The 13,110-nt window shown below is 49.8% G+C and overlaps 1 protein-coding gene across 3 annotated transcripts in view; it reads right to left on the reverse strand.

Annotated features, from left to right (window-relative positions):
- Positions 1-13,070, reverse strand: part of LOC149364319 (TNF receptor-associated factor 4-like) — a 67,158-nt gene extending 54,088 nt beyond the window's left edge. For all 3 annotated transcript variants that reach the window (XM_089574259.1, XM_089574260.1, XM_089574258.1), the window contains exon 1: positions 12,632-13,070. In XM_089574259.1, coding sequence (XP_089430385.1) covers positions 12,632-12,745 — 114 coding nt within the window. In that variant the 5' untranslated portion in view covers positions 12,746-13,070. The remainder of the gene's footprint in view (positions 1-12,631) is intronic.
- Positions 13,071-13,110: the final 40 nt, after the last annotated feature.

Consider the following 13,110-nt stretch of genomic DNA (forward strand, 5'->3'; position numbering starts at 1 on the left):
GGACCCAGCGAACGTATTTTTTTCCCCTGTATTCCGAAGTTGCCTATGATTTTGAACAAAATAAAGCCAACACATGACTCGTGACAAGATATATGCCGGTGAGAGGCGACACTCGCAGAACAAGGTACAAACTAACAAAATGCCTGTGTGCGCGTATGTGTGGGTGGAGTGAGTGAGGTTGGGGTGGAAAGGGGTTTACAAAACCGGTGGTACCACGCGTACTGGGTTTTTCCCAGCAGTGTTTCGCAGCCATGACACAAAGTTGTTCTTTATAGCTTTTTTTCTCGAGCTCACCTAACCATCTGGCGTGTCCTCTAGGCGTATACAGAACCTTCCATATATACCTACGAACGCTTACACCGTTTCTTGTTGCTTACTCAACGCGCACTCATACATTGAAGCCACGTCCGCGCGGAGGAGCAACAGCTGTTCCCCAGATAAGCATGGGACTCCGGGCCACTCGGTCGATCGAAGAGGCGACACCCACACGACACGAACTCCACACGCCACGAGTGGGCGCCCAAGCGGCTTCGACGACGTGAGGTGTGCGCCTAATGATGACTCGATCACGGCGACGAGGTCCGACTGTACTTTCCGCACTGACGCACACAACCCGCCAGAAACATCTGCGATGTTTGGCCCGCTCCGGCGGCCCGAAAGGAATGTATGCGTACACATTTCTAATGGATCGCCACTGTTGGCATACCACGCGTGGTGCTATGGTCGCGTTGATTCTTGATCGCGTTCGACTTCCTTCAATAAATACGCTGCTGCTGCACGCGGCCTACTTTCTCCGCATTCGTTTGTTTACACTGCGTCGACGGTGCCGCGCGAATCGGTTTGTGCGGAACGCCAGAAGCCTTGCCCTGCTCGCGTATAGCGTGCAAAGCGAACATGCTTGGCTAGGCAGTTGCCTCAGAGTGCGTGTCAGATCCTTGGAACGCCACTGCTTGCCAGTATACGCACGCCTAGTGAGTGTGTTTGCCCGTGCGAACAAGGAAATGGTGTTTGTGCCGCTTTCACCAAGCGCGGACGAAGAGCTTTTGTGAGCCGCGAGGAACGCGAAGCAGTGTCAACAGTTCCTTTCCTGAATGCCAGTCAGTTTCGGGCGCGGTAGGACTCTGTATCAATACCATAGCGTGAGCTGTTTCTCCTTCATGGGTCTCTCCTTTCAATCTCTTACGCTGTGACCCGATTGTTGAGTCATCCTGAATCACTTCCCGTTAAGAACAAGCAACTACTCCCGAGTGCAGCTTGGTGTGGGCGGCGAAACTGATCGAACCGAGCAATCTGCACGCCCGGCCTCCCGCCCTGGCACGCCACAAATCAAAGACAAAGCAAGAGAAAGGAAAAAAGAATACGCGGGGGATATCGGCTTTTAGTTTTGCTAGGAAGCACTCTGAGCGACTTGGTCTATTCTTGGAAGGGACCGAGGTATATAAGGGTCCGCTCGCGACCCCGACCGCCAACGCACAGTATGGGCCTCGTAAGAAAAAAAAGGAAAAAAATAGGAGCAGGCGCTTGTGTTTTCCCGGGATTCTTCGCTGAAGCATAACAAACAACCTTGCCGCAGCAGCGTCGAAGGACAAAGCTTTGCGCGTTTCCTAAGGAAGCGAAGCAAGAGGCAAAAGCCGCGCAATGTGAAAAACCCACGCCGTGTATACGAAAACAGCAGGGGGCATGTCACGTGACCTCACGTTGTCTGCCGCCACTCGTGTGCTTGTGCACGTGCGTGAGTGCCCGGTTTCTCGGTGCCAGATGAACGAGGCAGCCAGCATGCATGCGCCAGCACGCTTGCCGTGTGGGCGACCTATCTCCGTCGCCCGCTTGCTTGCCGATGCGTGCGCCGGAGAGGCTTGTCTTTTGTTTTTTGTTGTCTTTAAACCGTTCCCAAACTCGCCCACGCAATATCCGCCTTTCGCGGACTCTTCGCGGTTCACGAGGCAGGCAATAATTAAATGACGAGGCCTCGGTCGAGAGGTATGCGGGTGCGTGAGGTGCACGGGCGTGCTTGCAACTGCGTCGTGAGCTCAAACTGAGGCGCGATGGCTTCACATTTTCGACTCGACGTTGAGTAAGCAAAGAGATCCGGAGTCTCAGAGGCGCATGGTTATGGTCGGCCGTTAGGTCATCGTCGCAGGTCATCGCCGTTCGCGGCGCAACTCAAGGCTGTCCGTTGAAATACATGCCATGTTTTTGCCACAATGGTATCAGCAGCTTGGCGACCTAAATTTGAAGCGCCATAGCATCCTATGAGATCACACGCGTGTCAATGTGCTTTACACGAGCTTGGGCGCCACGATAACTGCGCCAGTTATCGTTCGGTGTTGGAGCAAGCGTCGTGCCATTGTTCGGCTTAGCCTTTTTGATCCAGTGGTTGACTGGGGCGCTCAGATCAAGTCACCCTTGTGCCTCATATTCAGCAGATTGCGCCAATTGCCCCGATAAATCGATCGATCAATCAATCAATCGATCGATCAATCAGTGGAGTGTTATACCTCAAGCTTACAGCTCTGTCCTTCCTACACACCATGCCGCCGCTGTGGCTCAGTGGTTACGGCGCTCGGCTGCTGACCCGAAAGACGTGGGTTCGATCCCAGCCGTGGGGGTCGAATTTCGATGGAGGCCAAATCCTAGAGGCCCGTGTGCTGTACGATGTCAGTGCACGTAAAAGAACCCGAAATTTTCGGAGCCCTCCACTACGGCGTCTCTCATAGCCTGAGTCGCTTTGGGACGTTAAGCCCCATAAACCAACCAACCAACCTTCCTACACACCTATCATCTGTGAAGCAATGTAAAAGATTGGAAGCTTGATTCCTGTTGCCTCTGACTTCTAGCGCTACCTTTGCGAAACCGTGAATACTCAGCCAGCTTCATGTCTGCTGTGCTGTCGCTCCAGTATCATATAAATATCAGCGCAAACCAGCAAGACACACGACGAAGAACGAAGACACACAAGCGCTTGTGTGTCCTCGTTCTTCGTCGTGTGTTTTGCTGGTTTGCGCTGGTATTTATATGTTATGGATCACCAACTAGCCCGCACTCTTACCCTACTGCTCCAGTATCGGTTGCCGGAAAGTAGTATCCAGTGTCAAGCGAGAGAATCAAATTTCTACGCTGCCATGATCCGATATATCGAGGCCCCGCATGCGGCTAATTGCTTTGAACGCGTCCAGGGGAGCAGTCATGTTAAATTCTCTTCAATCCGTGTATATGTCACTATATTATGAGCAAAGGGAACCATTCCCTTTCCCTTTCTTCGCTGCTTGCTCCCATTCCTTCTCGTTCGGCTCCTGGCTCACAGACTGATGAAATTGTTTGGTTCGCCACCGTGCCAATTCTGCAGCCTTACCGAGCGTGGCAGTTCTTGATACTACTTTTGCGGGCGGTGATGATGATGATGGTAACGTGGTTTCTTTTTCGCACTGACCTAAAAAAAGAAGAAAACTTTAACCAGTTACTGCCTACTTTGTTGATCCAAGAAACTGAAATTGCCTTCACAGAACTCGTACTAACGTCCCCTGGCACGAACAGGCCAAATTGAGGCTTCCAGTTGTCTCTTCTCATCGGATGTTTTGCAGAGTTCCAAAGAATTCGTCCTTCAACGACACTCCCAGAGAAGTACCACGGACAGAATTAGCGGGCAGGGACGTACACGTCGTCATTACAGCGTGGCACCGTCGACTGGGCTGTTTCGTGGGAGCCGGGCAGCCTGATTACATAGCTCTTGAGCTCTTGAGTCAACAGCACTGTCCTTGCAAGTGTCCTTGGTGGTACCGCGAGCTCGCCGCAGACGGACAGCCATTACGCTTGACAAGTAGTGAATGGAATCCGCTGCTGGGCGCAGCTCTTAGAGGTTTGTAAGGCGTATGTTCTGTAATGAGAAAGCCACTGGTTGGTGATTCGTCATTCACCCGCTGATCGCAAGACTGTCTCATTTGACAGTTGATACACGCGTGAAAGAAGTTGTTAATCTTTATTATTGTGTAATGAACCTTTAGTGTGCGAAACATCAATGGCGAATACGTAGCGTTATGTGAAGGAGGCGGTCTCAAGCGCAGCGGATGAACGAGATGTACTTACGATGGTGTTTCAAGAGTTTAAGATGTTGACCTAGTGCAAGCACAAATGCACAAGGTAAAGAAAGAATACTGTCATAGCTGACTCTCGAGTTTACGACCACAATGGTAGTTCTTTTAATCTGACCCTCTTTCTCAATAGGAATGCAGGCAGCTTGAAATACCATTTCTTTTATGCGGAGGTATTGCCTATGCTTCGACTGCCACATTGTCTTCTCGGGAGAATCACCCTCAGGAAAAGGGACGCGTTGCAGCTCAAAAAGAGGAAGTTCATCAGTGAAAAGCTGAACACATATGTATATGCCGTTTAGTCCACAGGTTAATATTGACAAAGAACAGTGCCCAGAGCTCCGAGAGTGCCAAGAGGCGATTGGAATGCAAACGCTAAAACAACACAGCTATAGGCCGCCAAGTTAGCAACTTCGACCTTTGTGAACACATCGTCTTCAGGTCGTACACAACTCGGTCACAACTTGGCCTCGCCATTGTGTACCGTACAGCTCGTGCTGGTAGAATGCTCCGTACACAGTAAACTGCAGCCGACTCGATGCATAACTTCTAGCCTATGTGACCTGGACTATGACTATCCATGGCTATACGACAATGGCGGCGTTCGCAACTGTTCTCATGAGCAGGGAAAGATGGCACCGCGGCCACTGTTACAAAGCTGGCTCGGGCTGAACGATAGGAGTGTCGACAGTCTCCGAATTCCTCTTCCTCGAGGGTCGTACGATGCCGGGTGTAACGACGTCGTACCTGCAAGTTACGTCATAACCGTATAACTATTGTTCCCGCTACAAGAAGGGGGTCACAGAGCGGGCGATTCCATTATCTTACAAAGCAGCAGCACTAGAACGCATCGTGAGCTTACGGCGGCGGCGCACATGCCGCACATATACGCGCGTGCCACTTCGAAAGGCGTCCATTGTTTTTTCCACCAACCCCCCTCCCTGTTCTTCCGTCCGCTTCCTTTGGCTTTCCATCAGGAGGATACTCGGGGGGAAGGGGGGTTAGTATAATAATGCAAGCTCGCAAACTGACTCGCTGGCTTGCTGTATAGAGAAGACTTCCTCAAAGCGAATTGGCGGCAACCTTTTGTCTCGGTTCCGCCTTCACTTTGAGCTGCTTCTGCTGCCGCCCGTCACCGAGAGATAAAGGGTATGTAGGAGCGAACAACGAATGCATGAGTGGGGCAGCGACTACCGTTATGGAATTTTTCTTTCGGTAAAAAAAAAAGACTGCTTCCGGATGGATTGTCTTACTTTTTATCTTTTCATTTGTTATTATGTTCAGAACTCGGCGACCCTCTATGGCGGTGGTTACGCACTCATGACCCACTGAATAGGACGACGTATATGCATGGACTGTTGATGCAGGATGCGTGACTGAGACATCAGGGCGAAGTGGGCGGTGTGTATGCGCGCTATCGCGCAAATGGTGATATGCATCCATTGACGTCGCGTATATGCGTGCGTATTGCATCGCGTTTCTTTTTTATTTTTGTATTAACGAGCAATAAAACGTTCGTATCGAGTCACGCAGGCGTATAGGCCGCTCTTTGTGCGTTACGGAACGGGGATATCAGCTGTATTGAGCTTGACCCTCTCACTTTTCGTCACTCGACCGTTTTTGCGCCTTCAGTAGAGGTCTCTTTTTGTTTCATCTCTTTGAAATGAAAGCTTTTCGTGGAAGTACACTCTAAACAGAAGTACGCTCTGAGCTTTTTACTCCCACATAGGCGCACATAAAAACTCATTAGAAAGTATAGACCGTCACAAGGTTATACGCGTTGCATAAATACAGAGAAGTCAGGACAGACATTGGTACGGCATGAATTCCAATAACACCCCGGCTTCTACACGATCGACGCGTGATGTAACATGGCTTGCAATGCATTCCGCCATGGTGCGATCAATGGACTCGTGACGATTCGTGACGGCGCATTAGACGCTTTGAGTTGCAGCATAGCACAGTGACGTCGTGTACCGAATGCTTTGAGCACTATGGCCTAAGCGACCACGCGTGATGCGGCAACAATTCAGCTGGTGCGCCCGTCGTTTTTGAAGTCGGTCATGCCGCGGTAGATTAATACTTACGGCCACTCGCCCTTTCATCGTTTTTCACTCGTGTACGAGGCTGCAATAGCAGCGCATTTGAAACGAGGTCGAGTAACGCTCGCGTTCAGCGAAAATTCGGTTCTCTCACACCTTCGCGCAGTAGACGAAGCATTGACAGTTGCCGTTAACCGCCGTCTCTCTGGGGTGCGATGCAGGAGAGTGAATTCTCGAATGGTATACGTGACTGGAGGTAATGCATGACTAGGCTAGCCAGCGCACGCCGTCGTCTTCACGCCGTATACTTCCCCTTGTACGTAGCCCCCTATTATCACTCCTAAGGTACAGAAAAATTTCCGGCTTATGAGACCGCATTTTCCTCCTCAAGTAAAATTATAAAAAAATTCTACGGACAACTTTAACCAACCTTAACTGTGAAGAGTAATAGTACGTGCTATGCTTTGTTTCCCCGTTGTGTAACGTTTTGCCCCTTGCATTCTATTCTTTTAGGTCTGCCCTCTTTCGGACTCCAGTAAAAGACCATACTATGTTCCCAGCCATACTCAGAAGGTAACCGATGTCTTGCCTCTACAGGCGGAATCGACGTGCTTTGGCAGCAGTTGCACTGTCGCGCAAGTTGAAAGCTGTCAAAGTGTCTGTTTCGTCATTGCTGAGAAACTAGTCTACGCTAGCTCTTAACCATGCAGTGGCTATAAGAACCAAATTCCCGCAATACGTTACATTTGCAATAATCAAAGCATCAGCGTTCTCTTCCGCGAGAGGCTGCCAAGTTGTTTTCGGCATAGGAAATTGTGATGACAGGAATTATATAGCGTCCCCTGAAGAAAACCAGCGACCTAAAGATGTTTAAGCACCGAACAATGCATGCGATTTCGTAATCATTATTCTTATTGCGAGAGTCGGTCACCCTTCTGAACGGAGCTACACAGGTGAGAGGGTGAACTGAGAAACTTCATCGACCCATGTAAGCAGCAACGATAGGCCTTTCTTTGTTTTCGCCATGCGCAGAAAGATGATGAACACACGACCACTGCCTCGCAAAGGATACGTGCCATTGTACATCAGAGGACAGGTACACACAAAATACATCACACAGCGAAGCAGCGTTTCCGTATACTGTACAGTTATCCACGCTCTCGTCAATATGTTATTGCTTGGCTCGAATGTCTCCGCCTCTCCTCGGGCCGCCCTCTAAATGCCGAATCCATGCCGTCCCGCCTGCCCCAACTTTCTCGATCCATATACTTTCGTCCGAGAGAAGGTTGTAATCCCCGTGTACGCAGGCCAGAGAGACCCATGTTTACCCGGTGCTCGCACGATGTAAGAACGTTGAACCCTGGGGCCCGCACGGAGGTCGCAATTTATACCGAGCTCGTATCGATTGCGTCGTATACGTGAACCACCGCACACGTCTGGTGCGCGGAACCGGCGGACAGCAGCGGGAGCGTGACGTGCCGTTTATACATATCGCAAAGGAGACCCCCCCCCCCCCCCCCCCCCTCGATTCCATGCGCATATATTGAAGTGCGCACGCAATGGACTCGTGTGCTTATAGATCACGCCAATACGGACCATTCTCGTCCCGGTGCTGCCGTCTAGAATATTATGGTTTGAATTTCGTATCAAGAAGAAACAAATTGCAGGCAGCGAAATCAGATCCACGCTAATCTTCACGCGTTCCTGCAGACGAAACGAAGCTAACGTTTTTAAAAGAACTTCATTTGTTTTTAGGCCGGCCGCAAGTATAAGGTGCAGTGGGAGGTATAGTGACAATACTTTCCACTTAATTATTCATTATGTCCGAGAAGCCGAAGTTGTGGCGTGCCGAATTATGCGTCGGAACAAAAAAACACACGCTAGGCATTTGGCTTTTCTTATATTTACGCTCAGAAAGAGAACAACCAGAGCCATAAACAAAGTAAAGTGGTCTGCAAAACGGAGCCCCCCCTTTTTTTTATCGCATCGAACACAACGTGATTACGGTGGAGCGGTAACGAGCTACGAAACCTCTCGTGAAAAAGAAAGCAAACTTCGCAGAAAGTGAATATACTGTGGGCTTCATTACCAAAGTAATCAAGGGGCAATTACTGGGTCCAGTAAATGAAAAAAAAAAGAAAAGAGAACAGGATATGGGAGCTGGGTGCAGAACGTTATTAAACGTGCTCTCTATAGCCAAGCTGCGTCACATTAACAGCCTAGAGTATACCCTACACTTTCAGCGTCGGCTTTTCTCTTTTTATACTGCATGCATACAGCGCTCAGTCCGTTTGGTAAGCGTCGTCCCACACGTCTCATTACCCAGATTGACTCAGAAAGTACGGGTAGACCCTCTTCGTCTAACAACGCGCGTTCCAACTTTCAGAGTTTTTAGAAAGTGAGGAACGAAGAGCGACGGTCATTAAAAGAGACTCTCGAGGTGTCCAACCACCGTCGTGAAAAAATACTCCAGTACATTTTCAAGCTGTCACTTATGACACGCGTCGCCATTAGAAAGTCAAAGGAGAGTGTCTTCCCCAGACTGGCAGCAAGGCCTAGGAACACGTGCAGACACCACTGCGCGGGTCACACTTTTGTTAACGAGCGTTGCGGCTGCCGAGCGTGCTGCTCGGCAGCTGGCGCGTCGGTCGTGTCACTGGCGCGCAAAAAAAGCGCGCTAATGGTCGTCACGGCCGCACGTGTGCGACGGCCCGCAGATGACGGAAAGAAAAGATGGAGAGGAGGAGAAGCCGGAGAACCGTGTAGAAAGCTGGGCCGAAGAGAATAAATATTTTTGTTGCGGCGAAACTGGCGCCGGAAGTGCGCGTTCAGGCAGCTTCCGGTCGTCACCGCCGTCTTCTTAAAGGCGGCACCCGACGCGTGGCGGGCTTTCAGAAATACCCGCCTTTGTTCGGCACTCCCCCTCTTCATGTTGAAGGGACATCCAATGTCCCTGGTTTTTTTGCCTCTTCACCGAGAGGAAGCCCAGATCTAGCAGCGTTGAAGTTCAGAAGCAAACAAACGAAAAAGAAGCTGTCTTTCCTTCCAGAATTCTGAGAAACACTCGTAGCCAAGAAGGCAGGATGATGAGCATCGTCCACGGACTGCCAATGCCTGCGACGAGGAAGTTGAGCTCGTATACAGTAACTACAGCAGGGCAGGTTTGATGGGAGACGTCTTTCTGCTGTAGTGGAAGTAAATGAGCTGATGATGAGCAACTCCAGTTAATCAGCAATAATGGGTGACTCATGCGAAATAGCCGGGCCCTACGACATAAAGAGTTCCTTTCATCGTAGCATAGGAAGCAAACAGGCAAAACTCTTCAAGCGACATTACCCCATGAGCTTCATATGAAGGTGTCAACACGTCTGAACAGCAGCCACGAAACTGCTACACCCCTCGCACACTCCAGCGTGGTTTGTCTTCGTGCTACGTCGATCAAAGCGTCAGCTCACGGCAACGCCTAAACACGCATCCTTTTCCCATTTTCTTTCCTTTTGCTGTCATTTTTAATGACAACAGAAAAATGCCGAAACAGCGCGCCGAAGCCCGACTAACCACTACCGACTCCCGCGGAATGCACACTTCCGGCAGCCGCGCATGCGACGGGCAGGCGCGCTCAACCAACGTCTCGGCTCCCCCTTCTTCTAGTGCACGACGACCAGTCTGAAGCCCGCACGCAACAGCAGCAGAAGGGCGCGGCGCCGATCGACAGCGAACGGGAAGTGCAGAACCCCGAAACCATATAAACAAGTCCGGGGGCTGCCGAACTCGGCTGGCTCCCGCGGCTGCTCACACAGAGAGAGGCGGCGCGTGCCCGCATGGATGGATGAATGTACTACACGAGTGCGCGAAGCAAGCACAGAAGCGAGCGAGCGCACGCCACGGAGACCGCCGCACCCTCTCTTCTTCCTGTGGGCGAAACAACCCGCCGCCGCTGCAGCAGCTGGGTGGTGTACATACATCCAGGCGCCATTCCACCCTCACCCCATCCTTTCCCCTTTCTGTCATGTTAGTGCTTGCACACCGCTCATAAACTCATTTTCCAAGCTGCATAAACAGTTACGCGCATGGCCCGCCGCGTGCATTGATGAGAATGCCACGCTGACAGACGGATGCGAAGAGAAGATGCTCCCCCGTACATGTTTTGGCAATCGGATACAAATGAAAGCGCGAGTGATGAAAACCGCGCCGTGCGTTTTTTTTTTTCGTTTTCTCTTTCTTCCCTTAGGTATCGTATATAGTTAGTGCGTCAGTGGTGTATATAAAACAGCCGCGTTTTTATTTTTTGCACACCATCGTGTGTTTGGAAACGAGCGAAGCGATCTCGGATGCCTAGCGGGGGTATGTATATATTATGCGCGGCTCGTGGAGCGCTAATTGATGCCGGATGAGGAGAAGTTCCCAGGCGGCAGTAATACAAGGCTGCCATCTGCAACGACCGTTGGTTGTCAACTACGTGCCGCGCAGATTGACTGTCCGGGGGCGCTTGTAAACACGTCCGCTGAGAACGCACAAGGTTATGTTTACAACGCCGTACAAACGGTGGTGTCAGACTACGGCGCAGTACTTATCAATCAGTGATGTAATAGAGCGCATTACGGTCTGTGTATTTGTATTTTCACGAACATTATAAAACGACAAACATTTGAGAAAGAACAAAAAAACAAGCGAGAAGTTAATAACTTAAATTATGGGCACAGGTCAGAAGTAAATCAAGCATAAACAAATCAGTCTTTTGAATTTTCGTAATCAGTCGTTTTGTGCAAGCCGTCGAAGCACTAATGGTGAGGCCGGATTTGCATGTCTTGACATGCTCAGTCCCAACACAGAACGTGGCGAGACTGCTTACAGAGGCAGGTAAGTTCTTAGGCGCCTTGACAAGTGTCTTTTTGAGTGACCTAATAAGAACGGCGGTACTGAACCGCAAGTCCTTTGGGCGCGGTACTTCCCCTGAGTAAAAGTAACAAACAGTCATATATATATATATATATATATATATATATATATATATATATATATATATATATATATATATATATATATATATATATATATATATATATATATATATATATATGCCTTCACGGAGTTGGACCTGCCACTACACTTAAGCTGCATGCTGGCGCGTAGAGGTGAACGGACAAGAGCAAGTCCGGTCTTGTCCGAGCATGACATAAGTTGTCTTGCCGCTTCCACGGTTCTATAGTATACAACTCCAGCGCCATAAATAAGGGCCGACTCCGAAGCCCTCGTAGTTTCGAAGCCGATCAGTGTTCGACAGCTCAAGCCGGCTCTAAACGTGCTGGGTATTGCGAAGGACTTGACGCGCCGCTTTAGAGAGTGCATGATTGATTGCACACGCATCTCTCTTTCGGCACGTTGGGAGTAGGCAGACATCCGACGTCCTCAAACCCACTCGGAGCTGAAGCTGTGATTGAAGTTTGCGACTGCTCCCCTGAGCGGTCCTCGCTAATAATGCATGCTTGATGTAGTCTCTTCATAATCCTCCCTGTCTCTGTTATAGTTTTGTCATAACGCCTCTGATTGATGACAAGACAGAACAGTCATTTGCTTGTTTTGCTTAGTAGTTATGTGTTTTTCTATTCACACATTAGCTAGGAGGGTCCGGTAAAGCAAGCGCGAACTGAATGCGTTAAATCCATACTCAACAACAGTAGAAATAGCAAGGCGAGTTGAAATAAGTGACGAAGGCCCATGTAGGATACAGATGAAGTCGGACACGTCCGCATAGCGTATGTACTTTCAGAACTCACCATGCAGTAAGAACACGAAATCGTATTAGCAGCGCGCGAAGCACAAATTTCAAAGAGTACCGGTCAGATGGAACGAAATGAGACTTAACACGAGCACATTCATATCTAGCAAATTCAGTGAACGACACTTCAATCATAACGTTCTTAATCCTCCGTTAGTTCGTAAGAGATAAAGCGTGATAAAATAATTAATTTCGTCGGGGATAAAATTAAATGTGAAATACTTTCGAGCGTATGTGGAATAACTTTTCATATGGCCATGAATGAAAATTCAATAGTGTTTACTCACCACAGGAACGTACAGACGCGAGCAATCATGATAAAACAAACTTCTTGAACAAAAATTGCGAATTTTCTACTTATTTTTCTACCAAATTTTAGATACCATGTGCCAAGAGGAAGACTAGTTAGGAAAGAGAAAAAAAAATGCTCTTTTAACGCATAATTACAGAGTAACCGATAAATGGATGCTCAAACTTTGTGTCTCGATAGCTCACGGCTGTACTTCTTTTTAAAAGAATACACTGTTATTGAACAAGATAACTTTTTTTAGGTCGTTAATTTTCTAATCGACTCATTGCTAGCTAATGTCAGCTAAGAATCCCCTGCTAATCAACAGATTCCGATCCTGAAACAAGAGTGCTCCTGAGGCGGTCATTGACGCAGACTCAGCGCCTAACAATTAACCTACCACGATTCAACAACATCCGTGAGAAGTGCTCACCTGCATCCGCTCGGATCCGAAGGCCTTGCACACGGGACATCTCTTGGCGGCCGGCGGCCTGGCCGGCAGAATGAGCTGGTCGTCCAGCATGGGACCCCTACGGGACGGCATCATGGGACAGGGGCGCAGAGTGGCGCGAAGTTCGATCGTGGCAGCACCACAGCGTCAGTAGTGGTAGTCTTCTCTCAGCACACACGGCCAGAGCGAAACAGAGCAGACAAGATCCCCGCCGTAGAGGAGAGGGCGCGGCGCAGCGCCTCAGCACAGGCAACGTTTTGAGGAGAACCGCGTCGGACAACCCGCGGCACACGGCATCAACGGAACATCTGCCGTCGTCAGAGGAGCGGCGGCAGACCTCGGAGGTGGAGGGAGGGCGAGCGGCGACCGACGGACGACGACGAGTCGCCGGGCGACCTTTCCTCCTCTCTCTCTATGCCGATTCACTCTCCAGCAGCTCTTCCGACAACACACCCCTCTTA

This window comes from Amblyomma mixtum, chromosome 2 (assembly GCF_055824585.1).
Source record: "Amblyomma mixtum isolate Tamu chromosome 2, ASM5582458v1, whole genome shotgun sequence".
Classification (NCBI taxonomy): Eukaryota; Metazoa; Arthropoda; class Arachnida; order Ixodida; family Ixodidae; genus Amblyomma; species Amblyomma mixtum.